Source organism: Rosa rugosa, chromosome 5 (genome assembly GCF_958449725.1).
Source record: "Rosa rugosa chromosome 5, drRosRugo1.1, whole genome shotgun sequence".
Lineage (NCBI taxonomy): Eukaryota > Viridiplantae > Streptophyta > Magnoliopsida > Rosales > Rosaceae > Rosa > Rosa rugosa.
Genome location: NC_084824.1, coordinates 34,167,139 through 34,193,621, shown reverse-complemented (window position 1 = coordinate 34,193,621; position 26,483 = coordinate 34,167,139). Strand labels below are relative to the sequence as shown.

Here is a 26,483-nt window from a genome sequence, read left to right as displayed (position 1 = left end):
TACTCTCTTCAACGGAACTGCATATCTACGGTGCCAAAATGAAAACCAATTGACCCTTTACAAATTGTTCGGAGTCTGGCATGTCTTTCTTCTCAATCAATTAAGTCTCTCTTCTTCCACACAGATTTCCTCTCTCAAATTATAACATTGCAATCCCATTCCTCCAAAGAAACTGGCGACACCCAGACCTCAAAGCCCTCAGCCTCTATCTCAAATCACCCAGACCTTCAAGACCTCCTTCTTCCTCTTCAAGAAGCTCAAGAGGACAGTCAAAGAAAGATTTCCCAGAGCTTCTGACGCCGAGATCGATGCTCTACTCCCACACAAGGTCACTCTTTGTTCTTCTCTAATAAATAAATTCATAACGATGATTATCATGGACTTGCTTTGCATTTCCCCAGCCGCTAATGGTTTCACTATGATTCTGGTTCTGGGTTCTGGGATCATTCCGGGAATCATCTCTTACAAAATTTCATGATTTTTGACTTGGAATTAGTCTAGTTTTCCATCACTGTAGCATTTGAAATTGCTCCCCTTTCTAGTGCTCTCCACAGCTTCAGTTTGCTGCTATTCCTCTAATAATGGCTGCTTATCAATCTCTTTTGAGGACTTAATCAATTTGGGTTGAGGTGGATGTCGCGATGAGGTTGGGAGTGGGTGGCGATGAACGATAACCAAAGAAGAGGACAGAGAGACTGAGAGACTCTCTCACCCTATAGAGACTGTGTGTCCCATTGTTTAGACTCCCAACATACTTTTAATAAAAAGAAAATGTCAATAGAGGGGAAAAGCACATGAGCCGTTGGATGTGACTTTTATACACGTGGCATGTCAGGATTCAAAGCTTAGGCAAAAATAAATAGAATAATGCTCCTCTCCCATCAGATAAAAAGAAAAACCAGATGCTTTTGTCCCATCAGAGAGGTCATCATGTCGATCATGCTGAGGCATATCCTGAAACGAAATTCGAATTCGTACATTGGGCGGCTGGCTTCGGCTTCCGCGTCTGGACGGCTATTCTCGTGGAGGAGGAGGAGGAGGACTTTCTGCAGTGAACCGCAGAGAGAGTCTATTCAATACGACGTCGTGATCGTTGGGGCGGGACCGGCTGGTTTATCGGCGGCGATTAGGTTCAAACAATTGTGCCGTGAAAATGATACTGATTTATCAGTCTGCGTTGTGGAGAAAGGAGCTGAAGTCGGTATGTTTCTTTTGCAATGCTTCAAATGCTTTTAGAAACAATTAGTCTTGTAATTGTTGTGATTTGTGATAGGTGCTCACATTATTTCTGGTAATGTCTTTGAACCCCGGGCTCTGGATGAACTTATCCCACAATGGAGACAGGAAGAGGTATCACTATTACCCTTTTCTTTTCTTACTCTTCTATATCTGCTAATTTCGAATGCATTATTAGTTGGCAAGTCAGTTTGTAACTTTCTCTTAATTACGTTTTACTTCCTTTATCTTAATACTTCTGCCAATCTGATTTGCAGTCACCCATCACCGTCCCTGTTTCTTCTGACAAGTTTTTGTTACTTACAAAGAATCATGCATTTTCGCTGCCTTGTCCTTTTAATAACAGAGGAAACTATGTCATAAGGTACTTGGAAATTGTGCTGTTGGCCTGTTCTATGATTTTAGTCTTCTCTTCTTAAGTTTGGCTGCAAGTCTCAACAATTGGCCAATTGGCAGTAAGTTTAAAATTTTTCTAGAAATACTATCAATGTTTTTTTTTTCCTTCCTTGCACAATCTTGGTGACCAATTGAGTCCCCTCAATAACATAATCATCTAAAAGAGGTGATCCTTATTGGTACAAGTGGGATCTTATAATGTCAAATCAACACTTCTTCCAATTTTTTTCTGGTTAGTTGAATCCCACAAAGATATGCTATGCTATTATTTCATCTTTACAGTATTATTTCGAACAACTAGCAGTAGCCTATCATATCATTCATTCTTCTGCACCAAAATTATTTAAAATGGATATCAGGCTTAAGAAGTTTAGAGTGTTAAGCATGAGACCTCAAATAAAAGGGAGGAAAACATATACTAGTCCAGAATTGCATGATTTAGTTACCATTTTAACTCATATCAAATTCTGAGCTTTATTGTCCTTGTTTTCCTGCTTTCGTTCTGCAGTTTTGAGATGAATTCTCTTTGAAGAAGAGAAATATTCGCTCATATTCATACTTTGCAACCTTTTATTGAAGTTCCCTTTTACTTTTGTCAATTTTTTTCTTTTACTGTTTACTATTATCTTTCCTGTATAATCTTTGTAATACCTTTGACTTAAGGTGTTGCTTATTAAACAAGCTGTTTGCTCTTGACCTTGTGATATAGTTTAAGTCAGTTAGTACGATGGATGGGAGTGAAGGCAGAAGAATTGGGAGTAGAAATATATCCAGGCTTTGCTGCTAGTGAGGTACTCCTGTTAATTTTCTCATGAGATTTTTCAGCTTACTGTTGAATATTTTTGTTTGCAAGGATATTTGGTGGGATACTTCACAAATTATGTAATTGTTCAGATATTATATGATTCAAATGACACTGTTGTTGGCATTCGAACTAATGATATGGGAATATCCAAAGATGGTTCAAAGAAGGAAAATTTTCAACCTGGCATAGAATTGAAAGGCAAATCTCTCCCTCTCTCCCCCTCTCTCCCTCTCTCTCTTTCTTCTTCACGCACACACAGACTTGCACAGAATTATGCTCATGCACATGCCTATATGTACAACAAATATTTATGTTGAAAAAGTCCCTGCTTTGAGCATGCGTGGCTCTTGTGCTGCTACTAGAATGTAGTATTTGATTTGATTTTTTTATTTTTACTGAATTAACTGATTTGCCATTATGTGGTCCTCTGTCTTGTTGGACCTTTCACTCATAATTCCCCAAGAATGGAAAAAAGAATTTTTTTTCACTCCCTCTAGAAATAGCTATAAACTTGGCTTATAAAACCATGGGACTGATATGCAGGGCGGGTCACACTTCTAGCTGAAGGGTGTCGAGGATCATTGTCAGAGGTAGAAACATTTCTCTTACATCAAGATGCTTTGTTGTTGTGGAACATTATGTGTTAATATTTGTCAGTCAGACCTAATTCTGATATTAGTATCTCTGTTTATAACAGAAAATAATGGATAAATACAACTTGAGAGAGAAGGGGCATGCTCAGCATCAGACTTATGCTTTGGGAATCAAAGAGGTAGAATGTCATTAAAAAAAAAAAGAATAATGGAGAGAAATCCACATGCCGTTCCCTTTTTAGTACTTGAAAGATCTTCTATCTTTAATGACTTCAACACAGTAAAGGAAAGATTGTGGATTGTAATATAGGAGTGTGGTTTTCAATACCTATATATAAAGAGGTATCTTACTTTAGACATCAGTTACTTTTTTATGGCTGTGTTGGTAAGCAGTTTCAGCTATATTTTATCTATTCTTTTGATGATTAAGCAAATAATGTACTCGTTAACTCCAGCAATCATACCAAAGCTATGATCTATACTATAAATATGTTTAAACACACACACACACACACATATTCTTTTCATATATCCATTATAAACCCGTTTTTCAGACTCTGGACTGAAACTTGGGCCTCCTACCAGACACTACAATCTTTAGGAAGCATAAAACTCTGCCATATAACTGGGTTGTACCTTGATGTGGTCCTAACTACAGATCACATGTGAGCAAACCACCACCATTGCAGTGAACCCTTGTTGGTAATAACAATAATTTTGATTGATAGTTTTCAAGCTCGGATGGCAGCCATGGCAGCCACCCCTTTTCTGAAAAGGTTATTATTTGTATTATATTCAGAATATCATATTATAGCATTGCTATGGGTTACTTATTTAAAGACGATTTTGTTATTTGCCAAGGTTGTTGGGCATTGTTAAAGATATGGTGTTTTCTTTCATTCTTTCTTACAAAGAAAAGAAATTGTTCCTCAAAGACGTACTAGTCTTATACGTAGCTGGTTTTTTAGAATTGTCATACCAGGTAGGTTTCTCTAGATTCTTTCTGGGTCTTTGAAGAGAAGAATCTCATGCGACAAGTACTTAACCTATTAATTTCATGGTAAAAGATTTGTGTAGCTTTTCCCTAAGTTCTAACATCATTATGATATCAGGTTTGGGAAATTGATGAGAGAAAACACAAACCAGGTGCTGTGATTCACACGCTTGGTTGGCCCTTGGATCAGAAGACATATGGAGGTTCATTTCTGTACCACATGAAAGATAGACAGGTAGCCATGTTACATTTTTGATTCCTTAAATCTTGTTTCCTCTGCTACTCGGTAGAAAAAGGGTTCTCATATGGTAGAGCAATAACTAGTTCCTTGTTTGATTTTTCAGATTTCTATTGGCTTTGTGGTTGCTTTGAATTATCAAAACCCTTTCTTAAGTCCATATGAAGAATTCCAGGTGACTAAATCGTTGGTACCTCTGAATGATCTAAACTGTGATTTACACTTGGAGTATGCATCTCTCACAAAACTTTAAAGTCTTGCATAATGTGTCTGTACAAATTATTATTAATATTATTGTTGTTGTTGTTGTGTAATATTATTTGTTAAATGAGCAACTATTTGTACTCTCTAGGCAGACTGGTTCTTAATTTCTGTAATTCTTTTCCTTTCTTAAACTTGGTGAGGACACAAAAGCTTACCGCTGTTATTAAGTAGATGGATTATATGATAATTAGTGGACTCTATATTTTAATTGTTATTTTTCTCTCTTTAAGTCTTTAGTATGTTACTTGGTTTTGATTGGCTGTTTAGTGAAAATGATTTCTCCCTGTAGATTCAGTCTTTTATCTAACGTCCACTGAGTAGAGTCTTACTGAGCTCACATTAATTTCTTTTCCTGCTGGTAGAAATTAAAGCATCATCCTGCAATCAAGCCACTGCTAGAGGGTGGGACTGTTCTTCAATATGGTGCTCGCACCTTGAATGAAGGTGGCTTTCAGGTAAATTAGTAATTCCTATTTCCTTGTTATACATACTGGTATGCAAACATCAAGGATGTAGACCAATGAAATGCATCGGTCTCAACTGAATTTTCTTGACATGGCTGCATCATGTACCCTTCTAAGCATCCTTTGTAACCAATCTGAAAATTTTACTGAAGATTAAAGGCAGAAGGAGTTAAGAACAAAATTTCCTAGATAATATACGTTAATCATAGTGATTTTATTGTAGATGCAGTTAAACGCATTCCAAGCAGAGGGAAATACGTTTCATCTTTTGAAATAATATGTAACATTAGACGTTCCATTTTTCATATTGTGGGCCTCCGTCCTCACCATATATTCAATGATTAGAAATGTTTAGTCTGTAGGCCCCTTTCAAGATTTATTCCTGCAAAAGATCTGCCAATTGGTGCTCAGCCCAGTGCTTTTTTGTATTTCTGATTTAGAGACCCGTAATGATGCCAGAAAATGAACGATAAGTGCTCCACTTTCTTTATATAATTGAAGCCTTCTCCCTCCACAAAACCCAAAAGATGTCACCATTGCTATAATTTTAATTGAGAGAATTGATAAAGAAACTAAATGCAGAATCCCCCACCCAACATTGTTCTCGAAATCTCTCTTTCTCCATTACTCACACCAAATGGAGTACACAGTGAAAGAATCTGCTGCTTTAGATTTATCTATCCATGGACACCGTCTTTAGTCTCGTCATGAATTCAGAGTCCCACCATTTTTGTGCAACCCATTGAATAAGTGAATCCTTGACAAAAAGACCTTAATGCTTGAACTCCCCCAAGTGCTAGCCCTAAATAATTTGACTAGATGCCTAATGAGTAGTTCTGATGTATTATTCCAGCTTCAGGTTCTAGCAACATAACATATCAAGATAACTTTACTTCAGGATCTACCTGTAAAAGTTAGCCAAATTGGAAATCTTTGAGATATCTAACTGATTAAACAAGTAGACGAGCACAATATTTTCAATATCCGTATGGTATTATTATGGTAGCTGGCTAGATTATTTTTGAATTGGGCTGATTTTATGCCAAAGTGATCTCCGAGTGTTAGCTTGAAAATAAAATTGAAATGGGAATTCATGTTGTGTTCCATTTGCAATCCCTCAAATAGACAGAAAAGGATCACTATATAGCCTATTTTGTAATCCCTTTTCCCTGAAAGTATCTATCTGATTAAACAAGTAGACGAGCACAGTATTTTCATGGTATCATTATGATTAGCGGCTAGATTATTTCTTAATTTGGTTGATTTTATGTCAAAGTAATCTTTGAGTGGTGTCCTGAAAATAAATTGGAACGTGAATTCATTCTGTGTTCCATTTGCCATCCTCAAATAGACAGAAAAGGATCATCATATAGCCCATTTTCCTTGAAAAATGAAGTTTTATGGGCAATTGAAATAAAAGAAGTGCAAGTGTAAGATTGACTATTTGAGCGTATTAATAACAATATTGTATATATGTGTATTATGTACCAACTTTTTTCCTTGCTGTTCGCTGGTACATGTGTACAAATATCATACAAATATGATGCTAGTTAAATTTCAGTCTATCCCATATCCAGCTTTCCCTGGAGGAGCAGTTATTGGATGCTCTGCTGGCTTTTTAAATGTACCAAAAATTAAGGGAACACATACTGCAATGAAATCAGGTACATTCCACCAAGTCTTGTTGAATTGAAAATTTTGATCTTATTTACATTGTCTACCTATGTGGAAACGATTATGCGTGCTGAATAGTTGAGTTGTTTTTCTTTCAGAATATATAATTGATGGAAGACTTGTCAAATTACGTAATAATATTTGTTAATTTCTTCATCTTGTTCTGAGTGCCTCCACCACGTTGAAATAGAGAACAAATAAAATCTTAATCTACTTTTTTTTTAATTTTTTTTTTCCTCTTCGATGTATCTAAAGTGATGTGATGATAAAGTAGCTTAAATTGAAAGACGTTTTGAAGAAGAGAAAATTAGAAGAGCAGCGTTGGATTGTCAGTCTTTTTGTCTGAGCATGGGATTTCTATGGTAGTTTTTCACAAATAGGGTTTCATTCTGAAGGTGATGGTGGAATTCTTTTTTAATGGCATTGTAAAAGCAGTCACAAACAAAAGTGTACTTATTTTGGTTCCAAAGAAGTACAAGTGTATAAAAGTATGGGATATCTGACCTATCAGCTTGGCGACAAGTTTATATAAGATTGTGGCAAGATGAAGCATCTAGCTGCAAGGGATTTAGAAGAGATCTTCTTGGAATTGGAGAAAGTAAGTAAAGCTGGAAGGTGCTTGTTTGTTTCACATGAGGGGATAGGTGCTGGATGCTTACTATCTTTGCAGTAATCCTGAATTCTCAATTGACGAGTTTAATGCATTCGAACAGAATTAAAATATGGCCGATGTGGAACTGCTTATAGGACACTTTGAATGCTTCTGTGTTAATTGTAATATTAGTGCCTTACTTTGGGAATTGCTTTTAAAATTTGAGCATAACTAACCTACAACTTATAGGCATGCTAGCTGCGGAAGCATCGTTTGGTGTTCTTCATAAAGGCTCAAGTATGGAAAAATACTGGGATGCTTTAAGGAGTTCGTGGATATGGGAAGAATTATATAGAGCACGGAACTTCCGACCGGTGAGTAGAACTGTCCATTTGATTGCTTTTTTGTTTGTTTTCTTTTTGTCACTAGACTACTTATTTGTTAGTTCTCCACCACAGGTGTACTACTTTTATTGTTGTTATTTTGGGGATGTATATTATCTTACTGAGCCTGATAATAATTGATTACCCGATAACTGGTTGTTATTTTGGGGATGTATATTATCTCACTGAGCCTGATAATAATTGATTACCCGATAACTGGTACTCACTAGCCACCTCTTGTTTGGATTGATTATATGATGAAATGACTTGGACGGACCCTATCAAAAACTTCCACACCAATTTAGGATTATAATCCATTCTAAAAGGAGATCCTAAATCCAACAGTAATTAGAAACAACATTGCACCCCTAAAAAAAAAAAGAAACAACATTGCAAAGATGCACAGCGATATCTTCCGGTACCAGTTATAATTAGATTTAAAGGATCAAGACAAATAAATAAGCAATCAACAAAGAGCGTGCAAGATCTGTTGACGCGGGCACTATACCTGTTCATTTCAATCCACTAGAAAAGAAAGCAATACATAACAGATCAGTTCTTACCCATCTCACTAGACGTATTTCATGAGACTCTTGCTACTTTATCACATCAACTGATTTACAATTGTCTACTAAGAAGTGTCACAAGATTTCTCTCCCTTGTTAATGCCCTCGAGGCATGACCTCAATTCATATAAATAAATTACTGTCACTAACCTTTCGTATGATCTTGTTATTTCAGGCATTTGAGTATGGACTTATTCCTGGCTTGGCCATAAGTGCGTTAGAACAGTGAGATCTCATTGCTGTCTATCATGTTGACTGATTACTCTGTTTTCTCCTTATCCAATTTGCATGTTGATATCTCACTCATCAATATTTTCTGCTTACCAGCTACATAATGAAAGGGAGAGCTGCCTTAACGCTGAAGCATGGAAAACCTGATAATGAAGCAACAAATGTGAGCAATATTCTGCAAAACATGAACTAAACTGACATGCATTGGAAGTGAATGAAATTTTTGTTGTGAATTTGGCTCATATCAATGCCTAAGTTGATTAGGATTCAAGGCAAAACCAGATGGGTAAATGAAGATTAGTGCGCACAGGAATTCTTCTAGTATCATAATGGGTTTTAGAATAGGAAGAGTTATTCCTATTGATTTAGACCTGGAAAGTAAGTTCTATTCTAGTTAGGAATAGGAAAGCTAGCTCTCTTTCCTTGTTCTAATAGTTTTAGGAATCCTTATGTGACATGTTTGTAACCAGCACCTATAATCTATAAATAGGGCTGCAGGGAGGTCACATAATGTGTCCTCAGATCAGAGAAGAGATCAATGAGAGATCTCAGTTAACATACAAACACAGGGGCAGGGAGAGCCAAGGGTGATAGAGAGATCTAGCAAGAGGTTGGGGATTAGCATAGGGATTTCAATAAGTACTTGTAATCAAGTTGTTATTCTCCATAGTGCTAGTGATTCTCAAGAGAGATCACACAGAGGACATAGGCAAAGTTTTTGTCGAACCTCTATAAAATTGTGTGTTCGTGTGCTGTGGTTTTCTTGCTGTGATATTTTGCATCATCATCCTATTACTGTTTGCAGTCATAAGTCTATAAAGAGAAACAAGGTTCTGGGTAAAAGGTGCATATTTACTACAAAGTGGTATAAGAGCTTAGGCTCAAGGTGTTTCTGAGATGGCAGATGACAAGGCAGACGCAGGCAGCAATGTGATGCCCATTATGTTGAATGGGAAGGATAACTTCACATTATGGTAGAGGAAGATGAAAAGTGTCCTGATTCTAGAAGGTCTGTACGAGGCTATTCTCGGGATAGAGAATAAGGCAGCTGATATGGCAGACAAGGTTTGGCAGAAGATGGACAAGAAGGCAAAAAGCTTTATAGAGCTACATCTTGCTGATTATGTATTGGTTCATGTATTGGCTAGTGCCGGTGAGAATATGAACAGCAAAGAGACCTGGGATTATCTTGAGAAGGTTTTTGCGGGTAAGGTTCATATTGGTGAGAATATGGACAGCAATTAGACATTGGACAATGTCAAAGAGGTTGACGCGGATAAACTCTTCTTGAAAGACGAACTCTATAGTCTTCGGATGGAAGAAGGCGGGGATTTGCAGGATCATCTGAATAAATTTCAGATTTGTGTTGCCAATGTATCAAAGGTGGATGTGAAGTATAAAGATGAGGAGAAAGCACTTATGCTGCTAAGATCTTTACCAGCTTCATTCAAGCACTTCATCACCAGACTCGTTTCCGGTAAGGATTCTCTCAAGTATGATGAGATTACCAAAGCTATTCAATCTTATTTTAAGATGAGTAGGGAGACCAAAAGCTCCCAAGAAGGAGGCCTTCATGTCAAGGGCAAGGAGACAGGTCAGTTGATGAGTAAGAAGGATAAATTTGGTAACAGGGGTACATCAAAATCCAAGGAAAAATGCAAAAAAGGTTGCTTCAAATGTGGTGCTGCCGACCACTTGAAAAGAAACTATAGAGAAGGGAAGATGAGAGCAGAGGCGATGGCTGGGAGTTCAAACACAGCCAATGTAGTCATCAAACAAGATAAAGATGATCGTGAACACCTTGTGGTAACATCCAGCTCCAATGCTTTCAGAAATTGGATTTTGGATACCAGTTGTACATTCCACATGTGTGCAATCCGAGAATGGTTTGACACATATGAGGAGAGTAGCAGCGGAGAGGTTTTTAGGGGAGATGACTCACTGTGTAGGATCCTAGGTATTGGATCAGTGAAAATCAGAATGCATGACGGAGTTGTTAGAATGCTGGAGAATGTCAGTTATATTCCTAAGTTAAGGAAGAACTTGATATCTTTGGGTACTTTGGACAAGGCCGGATATAGGTATAGCTTTGAAGAGGGAAGACTCAAAGTTCTCAAGGGATCACTTGTTGTGATGAAGGGCGACATTCAATCTAACAACTTATACAAGCTTCAAGGGACTACAATAATAGGTGGAGTTGCAATGTCTATAGAGGTAAAAGACAAGACTGAGCTATGGCATCATCGCCTTGGGCACATGAGTCAAAGAGGACTGCAGGAACTCCACAAGAAAGGTAAGCTAGAAGGTGTCAGTGTTTGCAAACTGAACTTTTGCAAGGATTGTACTCTTAGGAAGCAAAAGGTGGCATTCAAGTTAGCAAATTGTGAGAACAAAAGCAAAGGATTGCTGGATTATATTCACTTACATATATGGGGCCCGACACCAGTAAGGTCTATGGGAGGCTTCAAGTACTTTGTTACTTTTCTAGATGATTTTTCGAGAAAGATTTGGGTCTACTTTATGAGGGAGAAATCCGAGGTTTTCACCAAGTTTAAGGAGTGGAAAACAGAAGTAGAAAATCTAACAGGCAGAAAAATCAAGTATTTGAGAAGTAACGGTGGCAATGAATATAGAATGAAAAGGTTCTTACAATTTTGCAAGGATGAAGGAATCACGAGACACTTCACGATGAAGGAGAATCTCCAACAAAACGAGGCTGCTAGAAGGATGAATAAAACTCTCTTGGAGAGAGAAAGAAGCATGCGGCTGCATGCAGGATTACCGGACACGTTTTGGGCAGATGCAATTAACCATGCGTGTTACTTGGTTAATCGGTCACCATCAAAAGTCTTGGACTTCAAGTGTGCAGAGGAGGTATGGTTTGGGGAACCAGTTGACTACTCTAACTTAAGGGTGTTTGGTTGTAGTGCATATGCTCATATTTCCAACAATGAGCAAACCAAACTCAAGCCAAAGTCACGCAAGTGCATTTCTCGGTGTTGAGAAAGGAGTAAAGGGCTTCAAGTTATGGGATATTGTTAGCAAGAAAAGGGTTCTAAGTAGACATGTCTTTTTTGATGAGGAGATTATGTCGTTCAATGAAGTCAAGACAAGTGAGGTGAAGAAGAAAGCAATCGAAGTTCCTCTAACCAAAGGGATCATGGAAGAAAATCCAGCTCAGGTGGAGCATGATAAAGGGGTTATCGAGGATGAAGTCTTAGAGCAACAACAACAGTCATTAATACAAGCTCAAGTGGAGCAATTAGCACTGCGAACCTACGACTCAGTTCGTCAGTCACTTGGGCAGGAGTTTCAGAGAAGCATAGTATTGGACAAGTATGCTCTTAGTTTGAGTCCAGGAGATCCAACCAGAAGATCCAACCACGTATCAGGAAGCTATAGCAAATGATGTACGGGAAAGTTGGATGGGAGCTATGTTAGAATAGATGAAGAAGTCCAGACATAAGGACTTGGTTCAGGAGTCGGTTCCTAAGCCCAAAGAAAGAAATCAGGTTGGCTGTAAGTGGGTTTATAGGAAAATGGAAGGAATGCATGATAAGGAAGCCATGAGATTCAAAGCTCGGGTATTGGGCAAAGAGTATTCGCAGTAAGTAAAGGTCGATTATGACCAAATCTCACCAGCGGATAGCCGCGTTTATCATCATGTGTTCAAGGATAGTATGGGTTTACTATTGCTACTTTATTTAGGTGACGTGTTGACTACATGTCAGGATATGTCTAGAATTTTGAAGTTAACGGCACAACTAGGGAAGGAATTCGACATAAAGGATCTAGAAGCTGCAAAACAGATCCTAGGAGTGAAGATAAGGAGGGACAGAGAAGCGGGAAAAATATGGCTGTTATATGAACCCGTGTCTACTTCACCGGTAGCACACTTTCAGTTGAGTGTGCAAAGATCATCTATGAAGAAGTTAGATGAGATGATGAATGTGTCTTATGCAAGAGTAGTGGGATGTCTTATGTACGCTAGAATCTGCACAAGACCAGGTTTAGCACAATCATTGAGCGTTGTGTCAAAGTATATGGCAAATCCGGGTAGACGACACTGGCAAGCAGTGAAGTGGATTCTGTAATACTTGAGAGACACCAAGGAGCATGAATCTGTGTTTGAAAGACAACAAGAACAAGCATGCATTGCTGGTCCTGAGGGTTCAAATTTGGCAGGAGACATAGATAAGAGAAGACCTGCAACAAGTTATGTTTTTACTTGTGGTGAAGGTTTAGTGAGTTGTAGAGCAACTAAAGAATCAGCTACGTCGTTGTCTACCATTGAAGTAGATTGCATGGCACTAACAGAAGCTTCCGCAGAAGCATTATGGCTTAATGGATTGATGAGTGACTTTGGAATTCAACAAGAAGTTGTGGTGAAGAATGGGGTCATCAATTTGACAAGGAATCAAGGGTTTCAAGTAGAGACGAAACACGTTGATATTCGTGGTCATCGCAGTGAAGGTTGGGTCAAGTCAAAGAAGATAACAATTGAGAAAGTTCATTCAGGGGAGAATGTCTCAGATTGTTTGACCAGGACCATTGCCATGGGGGAGTTCAAGTGTTACTTGAACCTGCTCATTCTTACAGCATGTTGAGCTTGAGGTGGAGCACCTCCTCACTTGAGGTGCGTTGATGCAAATAGACTTTTGCCAAGGTGAAGGTTCTTGAAGGTTTCAGGATTACTTCGAGAAGTACAAGATATCCTGGAGGTTGCAGCAATCAGTTTGGTATCAACTCACCACGGTGGAGATTGTTGTGAATTTGGCTCGTTGATATGCCTAAGTTGATTAGGATTCAAGGCAAAACCAGATGGGTAAATGAAGATTAGTGCGAACAGGAATTCTTCTAGTTTCCTAATGGGTTTTGGAATAGGAAGTTATTTCTATTGATTTAGACCTGGAAAGTAAGTTCTATTCTAGTTAGGAATAGGAAAGCTAGCTCTCTTTCCTTGTTCTAATAGTTTTAGGAATCCTAATGTGACATGTTTGTAACCAGCACCTATAATCTATAAATAGGGCTGCAGGGAGGTCACATAATGTGTCCTCAGATCAGAGAAGAGATCAAAGAGAGATCTCAGAGAGTTCTCAGTTAACATACAAACACAGGGGCATGGAGAGCCAAGGGTGATAGAGAGATCTAGCAAAGAGGTTGGGGATTAGCATAGAAATTTCAATAAGTACTTGTAATCAAGTTGTTATTCTCCATAGTGCTAGTGATTCTCAAGAGAAATCACACAGAGGACATAGGCAAAGTTTTTGTCGAACCTCTATAAAATTGTGTGTTCGTGTGCTGTGATATTTTGCATCATCATCCTATTACTGTTTGCAGTCATAAGTCTATAAAGAGAAACAAGGTTCTGGGTAAAAGGTGCATATTTACTACAATTTTAAATATGGGGTTCGATTTGGTTGACACTGTAAAAGGTAATCACATCCAAGGGGGAATATGAAGGTAGGACCAGGTCCTCCTTGGTAAATATTATGACTTAATTGAATTGAAGTCCCACCAGGGAGTCAAATTTTCTCGCAATTAGTTCATAGTAGTGAGGGTTAGTTAATCTCAAAATGATGTTGCTTTGTGGCCAAGTGATTTCACGAATTGGGATATGATGATAATATCTCAATGTGCATATCATGATAAAGTACATGCATGCTTTGTAACAAAACCATTGATTAAAATTTTAATATATAGTTGTTTCTTCTATTCCTTCTTGATGTTATTTTTATGGGACCAATTGAAATTTTTATTCCACCAGTCTTTAAATTACACTAAATATCTCATTTTCTATAATGCTGCTCTAAAGCTTTTTCATGAGTCATGAACAACAGTCTTTATAATCTTCTGCTTGAAGTTTAACACATTGATAAACATTTTGACATGGGCTTCAATTTTTGCTGAAGTTACCAATTCTGGAAGGCATCCATTAGAACCTTTGGTTATTGTTTTCGTCCAATCACAACCCTGGAATAAGTTTTGTTTGGACTATAATATATTACTTGTGATGACCTTATTTAGCTGCTAAGAATGAACTGATTTGTGCACCCTTATATGTGCAGGTTGCAGAGTTCCACTGTCCAATTAAATATCCAAAGCCAGATGGGGTTTTATCTTTTGATATTCCAACCTCCCTACACAGGTTTTTAAAAATTGGGTCTTTTGTTCTGTATTCTTGTTTGTCTTAATTAAAGATTGCAATTGAACAGGTTGTTGTGAATCGGTCAATATGTGATGTCGGAAACCAAAATAAGCATAGCACACCAAGAGAAACAACCACAGAGATACGAATACAAGAACATATTTAAGGTGGTTCAGCAAAACTTTTGTTTGCGTTCACCGGGCACAAAAAAAGTCTTCCACTATATTTATAATGGGTACACAATCATACCGAGTCTCTAACAGACTTAATGAACAACCAGAAAGAATAAGAAAACAAGGACTCTTTTCTCTTCCCATCTCTCTCTTCTTTATCCTCTCTCGGTTTCTAACTCTGAGAATGGAATACACTTAGCTCTCCGTCTCTGTGATGCAAAACCAATAGCAGAACCCCTCCTTATATAGCAATAAGGATATTAGCTTTCTTCACTAATTATGAAACCCATTCTTATTGGTGGTAGGCAGCCTTCCCCTTCACTGTAACCGACAAGGATTACAGGTAATCCTACATCAGTAAGGATATTTTTTCCTTAATGGAACTCCATTCACCAGTAGGAATCCAAAACTTACTGGGTAAACAATTCTCATACCCTAAGACAATTGTCTTAGGATAAACTCATGAGTTGAAAACCCAACAATCTCCCTCTCATACTTTAAGAAAGTTGTCTTAGGAAAGACTCATGGGCTGAAAACCCAACAATCTCCCCCTCCAGACCATGAGGGAGGAATACCAATGTGATTCCATTACTGGTAGTCCGCCCGAGCTGACTTGATGCAGAAATTCATGTTTGGAGCTTGTAGCTCCCAGATCGAACAACTCATCACCATGCCCCTCCTGGTGAAACAACTCTTGACCATCTTCTCCCCGGTCAGAAAACCAATCATTGGAATTGGAAATTAGAGATTTATTTTCTAAAACATCTTTCTTCCTTATAAGGCCCTGGTTATGGCGCCATATGTGCGAAGAAGTATCACCCATCACACTCAAGTTATCTCTGCGTACCATGCTATGTATCTCATACACGGAACGACAAAGCTCTCCTTTAGCAACATCCAACGAGCCGTTTGCAAGCTTCCACTTTTCATCACCTATATATGGTGGAAACCTCGTCTATCAAGAGAACTTGCAGACATTATGTTGACACTCAAATAAGAACAAATAAGAAACATGCCTCACACCTCGTCTATCAAGAGAACTTGCAGACATTATGTTGACACTCAAATCAAAAACGTGCCTCACATCCTTCAATGTCATATGGTAACTAAGATTAGTCTCGATGCGAATATCTCCCATTCCCGAAATCTTGGAGTAGCTTGTATTGCCCATATTTAACATCCTAAAGTCGCCTGCTTTGTATGTAGAAAAAAGCTCCAAGTTGGAAGTAACCTGACTACTTGCACCAGTATCCACGAACCAATCGTGACCTTGTCACTAACATACACACATTGTTGAACAGTTAGAAGCCCCCCTGAGATGGCTGTAATTCCTGTATCTCCGTTATTTGGGTAATTGCCTTGCTTTTTGTCCTGTTTCCACTTTCAATATTCATGTGGCCCGTATTGCCACAATAGTGACACTTTCCACTAAACCCTCAACTTGAATTCTTGTCCTTACCCTCTGTGACATAGAGCCTTCCATGTCCATTGTCTATGCCCACAACTTTTCTTCTGGTTTCTTCATTAAGCATGTTATCCTTAACGGTATCCATAGACAGTACACTAACAGACAGAGAATTGCTTTCAGTCACCATGAAAGTTTCCCTATTTCATCCGGTTTGTGTGGGTGAGTTTAATCATTGTGCTATTTGTTCCTTCCATTATGACAACACCGAACCTGCCGAACCAAACCTTGAATTCCTAGACGAGCCTGGGCTTTAATACCACTTGTTGTGAATAAGTCAATATGTGATGTCGAAAACTTAAATAAGCACAGCACACTAAAAGAAACGACCACAGAGATACGAACTCAATAACACAATTTAAGGTGGTTCAGCAAAACTTTTGCCTACGTCTATCGGGCAGAAAAACAGTCCTCCACTGTATTATTTATAATGGTTACACAATCATACCAAGCCTCTAACAAACTTGATGAACAACCAAAAAGAATTAAGAAAACAAGGACTCTCGCTTCTCTTCCTATCTCTCTCTTCATTGGCCTCTCTCACTATTTAACTCTGAGAATGGAATACACTTTTCTCTCCATTTCTGTGATGCAAAACCAAGAGCAGAATCCCTCCTTATGCTATAAGGATATCAGCTTTCTTCACCGATTAGGAAACCCATTCCTATTGGTGGTAGGCAATTATACCTTCCCCTTCTCTGTAACCGACAAGGAATCCTACATGAGTAAGGATATTTTTTCCTTATTGGAACTCCATTCATCAGTAAGAATCCAAAATTTACTAGGTAAACAGTTCTCATACTCTAAGACAATTGTCTTAGGAAAGACTCATTGGCTGGATTCCCAACACAGGTTAGAGAGGTAGCACTTGCCAACATATGTTGTAGAGTAGGGTTTTTATCAACCTATTTCACCTTCTTCAGTACTTAGTCTGTGAAAATAAAAGCAGAATGCGGCCTTTTAAGAACCGTAAAGTCAGCAATCATCAAATGATTTGAATCCTTTATTGATGAAGTAATGAACAATGAGGAAGAGCCCAGTGTATTCCTTTACTGAAAGAAAGTTGTCTGCTTATTATAGAGCTCACTCCCCTCTCCATGTCCCCTTCCATGTCTTTGTAGTGACGTGTTATTGAGCAGATAAGTTTGGCGAGAGATCATCCATAGGCAAGACAGTACGGAGGAGTCACTGAGCACCCACCCACTTTTCTGTGGGAGTCTGTAGACTTGTTCTCTTATTCATGAGATTTTTCACTTGCTTAGGTTTTCCTCTTGGCTTTCTCAAAGTGATCATTATGAAGAAATGTTGGTTGTAGCCCCATTAGATTGGGAATAGCATATAGATGTAATATAGCTGTTGCTGCTGTTTTGCTTCATCCTCTGCAATTCAAGCCCTTGGATCTTTAGTTGACCCAGAAAGGTGTATCTCTTAGAAGCTCTCATACAGTTACGTTTTGTCCTGCCTCAACATGGGGTTACAACAGGTCAAGGGATTTACCATATTTCAACAGAAATAGTTTGGTTGGACATACCTCCATAAATTTGACACATTCAATTAAGGGACAAAAATACAAGTACCTCAGTGTGGTTTAAGTCATCTAAAGACTCGAGAAATAAAGATTTGCTGGGCTGAGAGTGTAGCTTTGTTTGAAGCCAAATTCTGTCCTCAAGTTTCAAGAAAAGAATAGAGAATCCAAACATGATTTGGATTACCTATAATGGAGTAGCTTAAATAAGTTGGGTTTTTGTGGGCACTTTTAAATTGGGCATTAGTGGTGTTTTTTTGTTTTTTGTTTTTAGTCAATGGGTATTAGTGGTTTAAGTTGGGTATATTTGTGGCTTTTAATTTGCGTATCACCTATTGATCTTAGAGGACTAGCGATAAAAGGCTTAAATTTTTTTGACTGCGTAGATTATGCGGTGTATGTGGGACACTTTTTAGCATATATATGTATCAGGGACACTTATTGACACTGATCATTCCACATTAGCAGACCTGAAGTATAAGATGAACTCACAAACTATATTTTTCCTTGTCATAATCAAATGTTGCCCTAGTCTTTAGTGGACTTTCCCTAGTGGATGTTTCAGTGTGCAGAGACTCCTACTTTGTTTGATTCTTCTATAGACTTTGCTCTAGTAAATTGTTGATCTTAATACATTGCAATTTTAAAGGAGCAATACAAATCATGAGCATGACCAACCAGCTCACCTTCGGTTGAAGGACCCGAAGAAGCCTGAACTTGTCAACTTGCCAGTGTATGCTGGTCCTGAGTCACGATATTGTCCTGCACGTGTTTACGAGTAATGCCCAGTCTATTATTGATTTCATTTGACTGTCTGTAAATTAATTATTTCTGATTCTTATAAACTTTTAAATTTTAGGTATAACCCTGATGAAACGGGTCAGCTGAAGTTGCAGATCAACGCTCAGAATTGCTTACATTGCAAGGTAATTTTAAAAGATAGTGGGAGCTAGTTTTTAAGTATGTCAGAAGTCGAAAACATGCACATTCGAGGGTGGAAAACTCTTTTACTAGACTCAAGGACTAGTTCTTGTGATGCAGTATAATCACTGCCTAGACACCAGGATCAACAAACTCTAAGGTATAGGGCTTTAACACACAGGTTTTGTAGGGTAGAAAGTGAAAACTAAGAACTAGGATTCCCTCCCATGTTTCTCACTCACACACAAGGCTTCACACCAACACTCCAATCTCTGGAAAACTCAGAAACACTCTGAAATTTTTATTCATCACAACATATCTGGCCACTTGGCACTTACACTTATTTATATTTGAGCAGATAGCTCATATTAACTAGCATTAAAGACTCTTTCATAGCTAGGGCTGTTACACTTCACAAAACTAAAGCATAAAAGACCTAATAAAGGAATTTAAAACTCCTAACTGAAACTGAAATAATAAAGAAACCTTAAAAATCCCAAACTGAAATTGACCCAAACTGAAACTGAAAGACAGGTACTAGAGACTTCTAGACTGAAGCAATTAATCAAACCATATGGAAGGGAATGACTAGCTGCTCTCTTTTTCCATTTTTTTCGCTCATAAACATTAAAAGGTTTGGCTATGATGTCCTCATCAATTCTCCCCGGCTGGGAAGAACTCGCCTCCGGTGAGATAAAGCTGTAGTATCTTTCCAGAATATCTGGATCGATGCGCTGCAGCTCCTCCTTAGTTACCCAAGTGTTGTCAGAATCTGGTCTGTCCTTCCATTTAATTAGGTACTTCTGGTAGCCACCTTGTCTTGTTGAAACAACCTGCTCATCCACAATGTTTTCCACCACATCTCTCTTAGGAACTTTAGAACGAGGCAAAGGTGGGGTGATTGGTGAAAATTCAGAAGAAAATGGCAACACAGGCACCATAGGTTCTCTATAGGGCAGTAAGTCCTCCACATTAAAAGTAGAACTGATTCCCATTTCTGGAGGGAGTTCTAACACATATGCATTGGTTCCAACCTTCTGCAATACTTTAAAAGGTCCAATGTTGCGAGCTTGTAACTTCTTTGCCTTCCCTTTAGAGAAACGTTCAGGTCTAACTCGAACCATCACTGAAAATTCCTTGAATGCTCGATGTACATCAGCAGCCTTTTTATATTGCTCATTGCTCCTATTAATCCGACGATTAATCTCAGCATGCAGCTCATGAATATGACTTGCAAATTCATTAGCTGACTGTGATGGCCTATGTGAAACCGTCATGGGAATGAGATCTATTGGAGCTCTGGGCTTGTGACCATAAACAGCTTCAAAGGGACTCATGCCTATAGTCCGGTTAACTGAATTATTATATGCAAACTCAGCAATAGGTAAAATTGAATCCCAAGACCTGATATGTTCACCAACCAAACTTCGCAGCAGATTTCCCAAACTTCTATTCACCACTTCAGTTTGCCCATCTGTTTGCGGATGGTAAGTAGATGAAAACTTGAGTTTGGTGCCCAACATGTGCCACAAAGTCTTCCAAAAATAACTGATGAATCGAACATCACGATCAGACACTATAGTTTTAGGCAAACCATGCAACCGAACAACCTCATCCATGAAAAGCTTGGCCACTTCAGAAGCATCAAATGTCTTAGAACAAGGAAGGAAATGAGCCATTTTAGAAAAACGATCCACAACCACAAAAATGGAATCATGTCGCTGTGTAGTCTTAGGCAATCCAAGCACAAAATCCATGCTAATATCTTGCCAAGGAGTATGTGGGACAGGCAGCGGGGTGTATAACCCTGTGTTTTGCCTTTTGTGCTTTGCCAACTGACAAGTACGGCATCGTTCAACAACTTTAGCAACATCACGTTTGAGACTAGGCCAATAGAAGCGATCCTCCAAAAGAGCAATGGTTTTGTCTCTCCCAAAATGTCCAGCGATCCCACCAGCATGTAGCTCTAAAATTAGGAAGTCTCTCACCGATGTGCAAGGAATACAAAGTTTGGTTCCTTTGAAAAGAAACCCATCTTGTAGAACAAACTCGGTGCTTTTGGATTGCTTTTCCAAGAGAGCTGAATATATTCTTCCAAAGTCTGGACAACTCAAATACTCCTCTTTCAGATTATCGAATCCAGCCACTTCCACACTCATAGTGTGTAAAAGTGAGTTCCTGCGGCTAAGAGCATCTGCTACTTTATTCTCCACTCCAGATTTATGCTTCAGCACAAAAGTATACTCTTGAATAAATTCAGCCCATTTTGCATGTCGTGGGTTTAATCTCTTCTGCGAATTGAGATATCGCAGAGCCTCATGACCAGAATACAAGACAAATTCTTGTGGCAGCAAGTAATGTCTCCAATACCGCAAGGATTGAACCACTGCATAAAATTCTTTGTCATAGGTAGAGTACTTTTGCTTGGCTTCATTCAACTTCTCGCTGAAATATGCAATAGGATGCCTCTCTTGACTTAGAACTCCACCAATTCCAACACCTGAAGCATCACATGTAACCTCAAAAGGTTTTGTAAAATCAGGAAGGCGCATAACAGGAGCATTAATCATTCTGGTTTTGATCTCCTGAAATGCCTTTGCAGCTGCATTTGTCCACCGAAACTCCCCTCCTTTTATGCAATTAGTAATTGGAGCCATGATAGAACTAAACCCAGCAATGAATCGACGATAAAAGGTAGCCAATCCATGAAAACTACGCACCTCATGTATGTTTTTTGGCTCTGTCCATTCAGCAATAGCCTTGACTTTCTCTGGATCTGCTTGCATTCCCTTTGACGACACAACAAATCCCAAAAAGATAACTTCATTGGACATGAATGAGCACTTTTTAAGGTTTGCAATCAACTTCTCTCTTCTAAGAGCTGTGCAGACTTGCTTCAAGTGATTAAGGTGCTGCTCTTTGGATGTGCTATAAATTAAAATATCGTCAAAATAGACAACCAAGAACTTACCCATGAACGGCCTCAAAACTTGTGTCATAACTCTCATGAAAGTGCTGGGTGCGTTAGTTAGTCCAAATGGCATGACTAACCATTCATACAAACCATCCTTTGTCTTGAAGGCTGTTTTCCATTCATCTCCAGGTCTGATGCGGATCTGGTGATAGCCATTCTTCAAATCAATCTTAGAAAAGATAGTAGCTCCTGCCATCATGTCCAGCATGTCATCAAGTCTCGGTATTGGAAACCGATATTTGACTGTGATTTTGTTGATGGCTCTGCTATCCACACACATTCTCCAAGACCCATCCTTTTTTGGTGTGAGAAGGGCAGGAACAGCACATGGGCTAAGGCTCTCCCGAATGAACCCTTTTGCAAGAAGCTCATCAACCTGACTTTTCAATTCTGCATGCTCGGTTGGATTCATCCGATAATGTGGTAAATTCGGTAATGTTGCTCCAGGGACCAGATCAATCGCATGTTGAATATCCCGGAGAGGAGGAAGTTCATTTGGAAGGTCCTCGGCAAATACATCAGTAAACTGTTCAAGGATTGATTTCACATCCGAGGGCAACTCTAAACTAGTCAAAGGGTGAGATTCCTTTGCAATCAATATAAAAATAACAGAATCACCTGTTGTCTCCCTTGCAAAGTGTCTTGGACTGATGATATTAAGGGATTTTGGTTGCTGTCCTCCTTTGCTAAGTGTTGGTTGAGGTACTGGTCTGGGCTGGATCGGGTTCAACTTGATGTGCTTTCCTTCATGAATAAAGGAGCATGAGTTGGCACGACCCGAAATGGTTACATCCAGATCATACAACCATGGTCTGCCCAAAAGAATGTGTCCCACGTCCATCGGCACCACATCACACCAAACAGTATCCTTGTAAGATGAAAACTGAATAGGAACCTGACATCGCTGTGTCACGGGAATGGAAGACTTGTCAATCCATGCCACACGATAAGGTTGAGGATGATCAGCAGCAGTCAAACCCAGTTTAGATATGGTTTGAGGGGAGACAACATTAATGCAGCTTCCATTGTCAATGATGACTTTATAACTTTTGTCTCCACACTTAACATAAGTGTGAAAAATGTTTGTTCTCCGCCAATCTTCAGTACTCTTAGGTTGAGTCAAAGTACATCTAACCACAGCCATTCTTGGTTGAACAATGTCTATAGGTTCACCCTCCAAATCATCATCAGTAGCTGGAATTTCAGGCTCATAAACTTCTTCCTCCAATTCTCCTTGCGCATCAGCCTCTTCTTCTGTGCTTGCTGCAAACAAACTTCGAGTTTGCTCTTTAGTTGGGCATTGACCAGCATAATGACCATAACCTTGACATCTATAGCACCTTATAGATCCCCCTCCTCGCATACCAGATTGCAGTCCCTTTCCTCTATCAGCTTTCACCATGGAATTGGCAGTACTAGAGCCATTAGAGAATGGAGACGGTTTTGTTCCAGAGGTGCTAGGACGAAAGTCAGAGTTCCGCTGATCAAACCGCTTGTACACAGGGGTTGTGGGGGTCTTCAAGTAGCGCTCCAATTCCAGCACTAATTGATAAGCTCGCTCTAATGAATGTACATCATGAGGAATCAGCTCTCTTTGAAGTTCTGGACGAAGACCTGTTCTGAAACGAGCAAGAGTTACTGATGGGTCTTCGGTGATGTTACATCTCACCATAAATTCTTCAAACTTATCAATATAATCAGCAGCTGTCATGCTTCCTTGACGAAGAGATTGCCATTGGTCAAGCAAGCGTTCCTTGTAAGACAAAGGAACATACTTCTCCTTCAGCCTTTCTTTCATCTCATCCCAATAAGCAATAGGATCTTCACCATCTCTCGCAATTCGTCTTTCCACATTAGACCACCAGTCTCGAGCCTTGCCCACCAACTTCATCTTTGCAAACCTTATCCTGCGATCTTCAGACAATTCATACCATTCAAAATAATGATCCATGTCTGATAACCAATCCAAGAAAACCTTTGCATTCAGCTGGCCATCAAAACTAAGAGCTTCAATCTTCATAGACTTCATTGCTTTTTCTTCAGGATCATGTCCATCTTGCCCATTGTTACGTCGAACATTTTGTCTGCGAACATTCCTTCTAGGTTGCACCCTCGGCCCCCCACGTACACTTTCTTCTTCATTGTAGATGGAAGCTTCAATCTCTGCCAAACGACGGTCAGAAGCAACTGCCTGATCTTGTAATCTGGTCTCAAGATGACCAATTTGGGCGGCTAAACCTTCTATCGCTTTAGCCAAAGTGTCAAGGTCCATGGCTAAATGAAGTTTCTTTTGGCTGGAGCTAGGAGACACCAGAGCTTGTCCAGCTCTGATACCAAAACTGATGCAGTATAATCACTGCCTAGACACCAGGATCAACAAACTCTAAGGTATAGGGCTTTAACACACAGGTTTTGTAGGGTAGAAAGTGAAAACTAAGAACTAGGATTCCCTCCCAGGTTTCTCACTCACACACAAGGCTTCACACCAACACTCCAATCTCTGGAAAACTCAGAAACACTCTGAAATTTTTATTCATCACAACATATCTGGCCACTTGGCACTTACACTTATTTATATTTGAGCAAATAGCTCATATTAACTAGCATTAAAGACTCTTTCATAGCTAGGGCTGTTACACTTCACAAAACTGAAGCATAAAAGACCTAATAAAGGAATTTAAAACTCCTAACTGAAACTGAAATAATAAAGAAACCTTAAAAATCCCAAACTGAAACTGACCCAAACTGAAACTGAAAGACAGGTACTAGAGACTTCTAGACTGAAGCAATTAATCAAACCATATGGAAGGGAATGACTAGCTGTTCTCTTTTTCCATTTCTTTCGCTCATAAACCTTAAAAGGTTTGGCTATGATGTCCTCATCATCTTGTCCTTAGTACTACCAAGGACGGAGCTGAATAGTTCGTGTCCTTAGTACTACCAAGGACGGAGCTGAATAGTTCGTGTCCTTAGTACTACCAACATTTTCTCTTGTCTTTCTAATTTTTTTCTTTCTTTAATTTTGTTATTTATGCATATGGCATGCACCTCTCCAAGTGCAACAAACCATACTAGTAGGGTTACTGCATCCAATGAATGGCACCCATGTTGCATGATTTAGAAGAAGGAAAAGAAAACATGGTATTTAAAAACAACTTTTGGTTTCTTCCATTGTCTCCGGTTGTCCATCAAATGCCATCTTTTATGCGTCTCTTTATCTTGTGCTCCTGTCTCTGTAGAAATAGTAACCATCTGTAACCGATCAAATTCTGCTTGTGACAACCCTCTCACATGAGTGACATGACTATAGCACATAGGAGGTTGGTTGTGAGAGGACCCTGCTTGCAATGGTTGAAGCCAAAATTTTAACTGCTCTAATATGCAAATTCTTTCTTTGATCTTCTGAAATTTTGAGGATATTGAAAGCCATGGTGGTAAACTACGAACTCTTTATACCCAAATATGCAAATTCTTTCTTTGATATTCTGAAAATTTGAGGATGTTTGATATTCTGAAAATTTGAGGATGTTGAAAGCCATAGTGGTAAACTATGAACTCTTTTTATACCCAAAAAAAGAAAAAAAGAAAAAAAAGAAAAAGGGCCACAAAGCTAAACTAAACTATGAACTCTTGAGTCATCTGTTTGTAACAAGTTCATCTGTTTGTAACAATTTGAGGATGTTTCAGGCTTGCGATATCAAAGACCCTAAGCAAAACATACAGTGGACTGCGCCAGAAGGAGGTGGTGGTCCAGGCTATTCAATAATGTAGAAGAAGCACTGTTTTTGTAAATTTTTTCACTTTCTACAAAACAATCAAGGGGTCATGATTCATACAGTTTGTTGTGGAATTTACAATATTCTTACTTCTGGTCCCATATAAATAGAATCAAATGCATCACGTTTTTTGCAGTTTATAGATTTTATATTATTTCTATGTGAAATAATCAGTGGATACATTAGGTGTGGTCAAACTATAGAAACAAAGAGAAACATGATCTGCTGCAAAAGCATCTTTTAGTGCAAACCAGTCGATTTCAGTTCATAACACCGTTGACTTCATCCGACTTGCTAGCCAATTCCAGTCGCCATATGTAGAAACTATTATCAGTTACATGGTTTGGGAACAGACCATATCCTGTCAATATTGGTTGTTTGAGCGATAGCCTCTCTGTTTATTTTTTGTTTCAATAGTAACAGTAACTTCATTGATTATGCATACAAAAAATATATATATATATATATATATATATATATATATATATATATATATATATATATTCATTGATTAGTTAATAGTATTGCAAAGGAACCTACCCATTAGCTTCTAAAATTAAGCTCCCTACACGTAGTATTAAAGTAGCATGCTTCTAAAAATCCTAAAATTAAGCCATACGAGCTAGGTTCTTTTTTTATTTATTTAAATTTTTTTTTTATGACAAAAATAACTACAAGAAACTAAAAAACAAAACTTTTCCCAGGTGATCCAAATGGAACGTTGGGGACACAAAAAACCATGCAGAATTATTTTGAGATTTATGAGCCAATGGAGCTAGATGATTCGCCACAAAATTTGCCTCTTGATAAATATGTTGAAACACAATGAAATTAAACTGATGAGCCAATCGCCTTATATCTGCATGAGAATCTAAATGGAACCTCACATCTTCCTTGAATGCAGTCAATTAGTAACTTAGAATCACTTTCAACCAAAATATTAGCATATTGGTGAAGTAATGTAGTATGTAAACCATCCCTTAATGCAGTTGCTTATGCAACAAGAGCATTAGTGGCAGGGGCGGAGCCACATAAAAGATTATATATATATATAGGGGCCGTGAC

At 38.6% G+C, this 26,483-nt stretch overlaps 1 protein-coding gene across 2 annotated transcripts; it reads left to right on the top strand.

Annotated features, from left to right (window-relative positions):
* Positions 1–34: 34 nt before the first annotated feature.
* LOC133710724 (electron transfer flavoprotein-ubiquinone oxidoreductase, mitochondrial) lies at positions 35–25,553 on the top strand. 2 transcript variants are annotated; one of them, XM_062136860.1, is made up of 18 exons: positions 41–1,201; positions 1,274–1,350; positions 1,494–1,600; positions 2,342–2,423; positions 2,527–2,635; positions 2,981–3,027; positions 3,135–3,209; positions 4,143–4,259; positions 4,369–4,437; positions 4,889–4,981; positions 6,552–6,654; positions 7,506–7,630; positions 8,381–8,430; positions 8,533–8,599; positions 14,505–14,584; positions 18,397–18,525; positions 18,607–18,673; positions 25,330–25,553. In XM_062136860.1, the coding sequence occupies exons 1-18, from the start codon at positions 868–870 to the stop codon at positions 25,411–25,413; spliced, it is 1,815 nt and encodes a 604-aa protein (XP_061992844.1). In that variant the 5' UTR covers positions 41–867; the 3' UTR covers positions 25,414–25,553. The 2 variants fall into 2 exon arrangements, with proteins under 2 accessions (XP_061992845.1, XP_061992844.1); XM_062136861.1 differs by lacking the exons at positions 18,397–18,525; positions 18,607–18,673 and having other exon boundaries at positions 35–1,201.
* Positions 25,554–26,483: the final 930 nt, after the last annotated feature.

Coding starts and splice junctions, on each gene's coding strand:
- LOC133710724 (XM_062136860.1), top strand. CDS start 868: ATGCTCCTCTCCCATCAGATAAAAAGAAAAACCAGATGCTTTTGTCCC. Junction 4,438..4,888: donor GTCCATATGAAGAATTCCAG/GTGACTAAATCG, acceptor TCCTGCTGGTAG/AAATTAAAGCATCATCCTGC. Junction 18,674..25,329: donor AGAATTGCTTACATTGCAAG/GTAATTTTAAAA, acceptor AGGATGTTTCAG/GCTTGCGATATCAAAGACCC.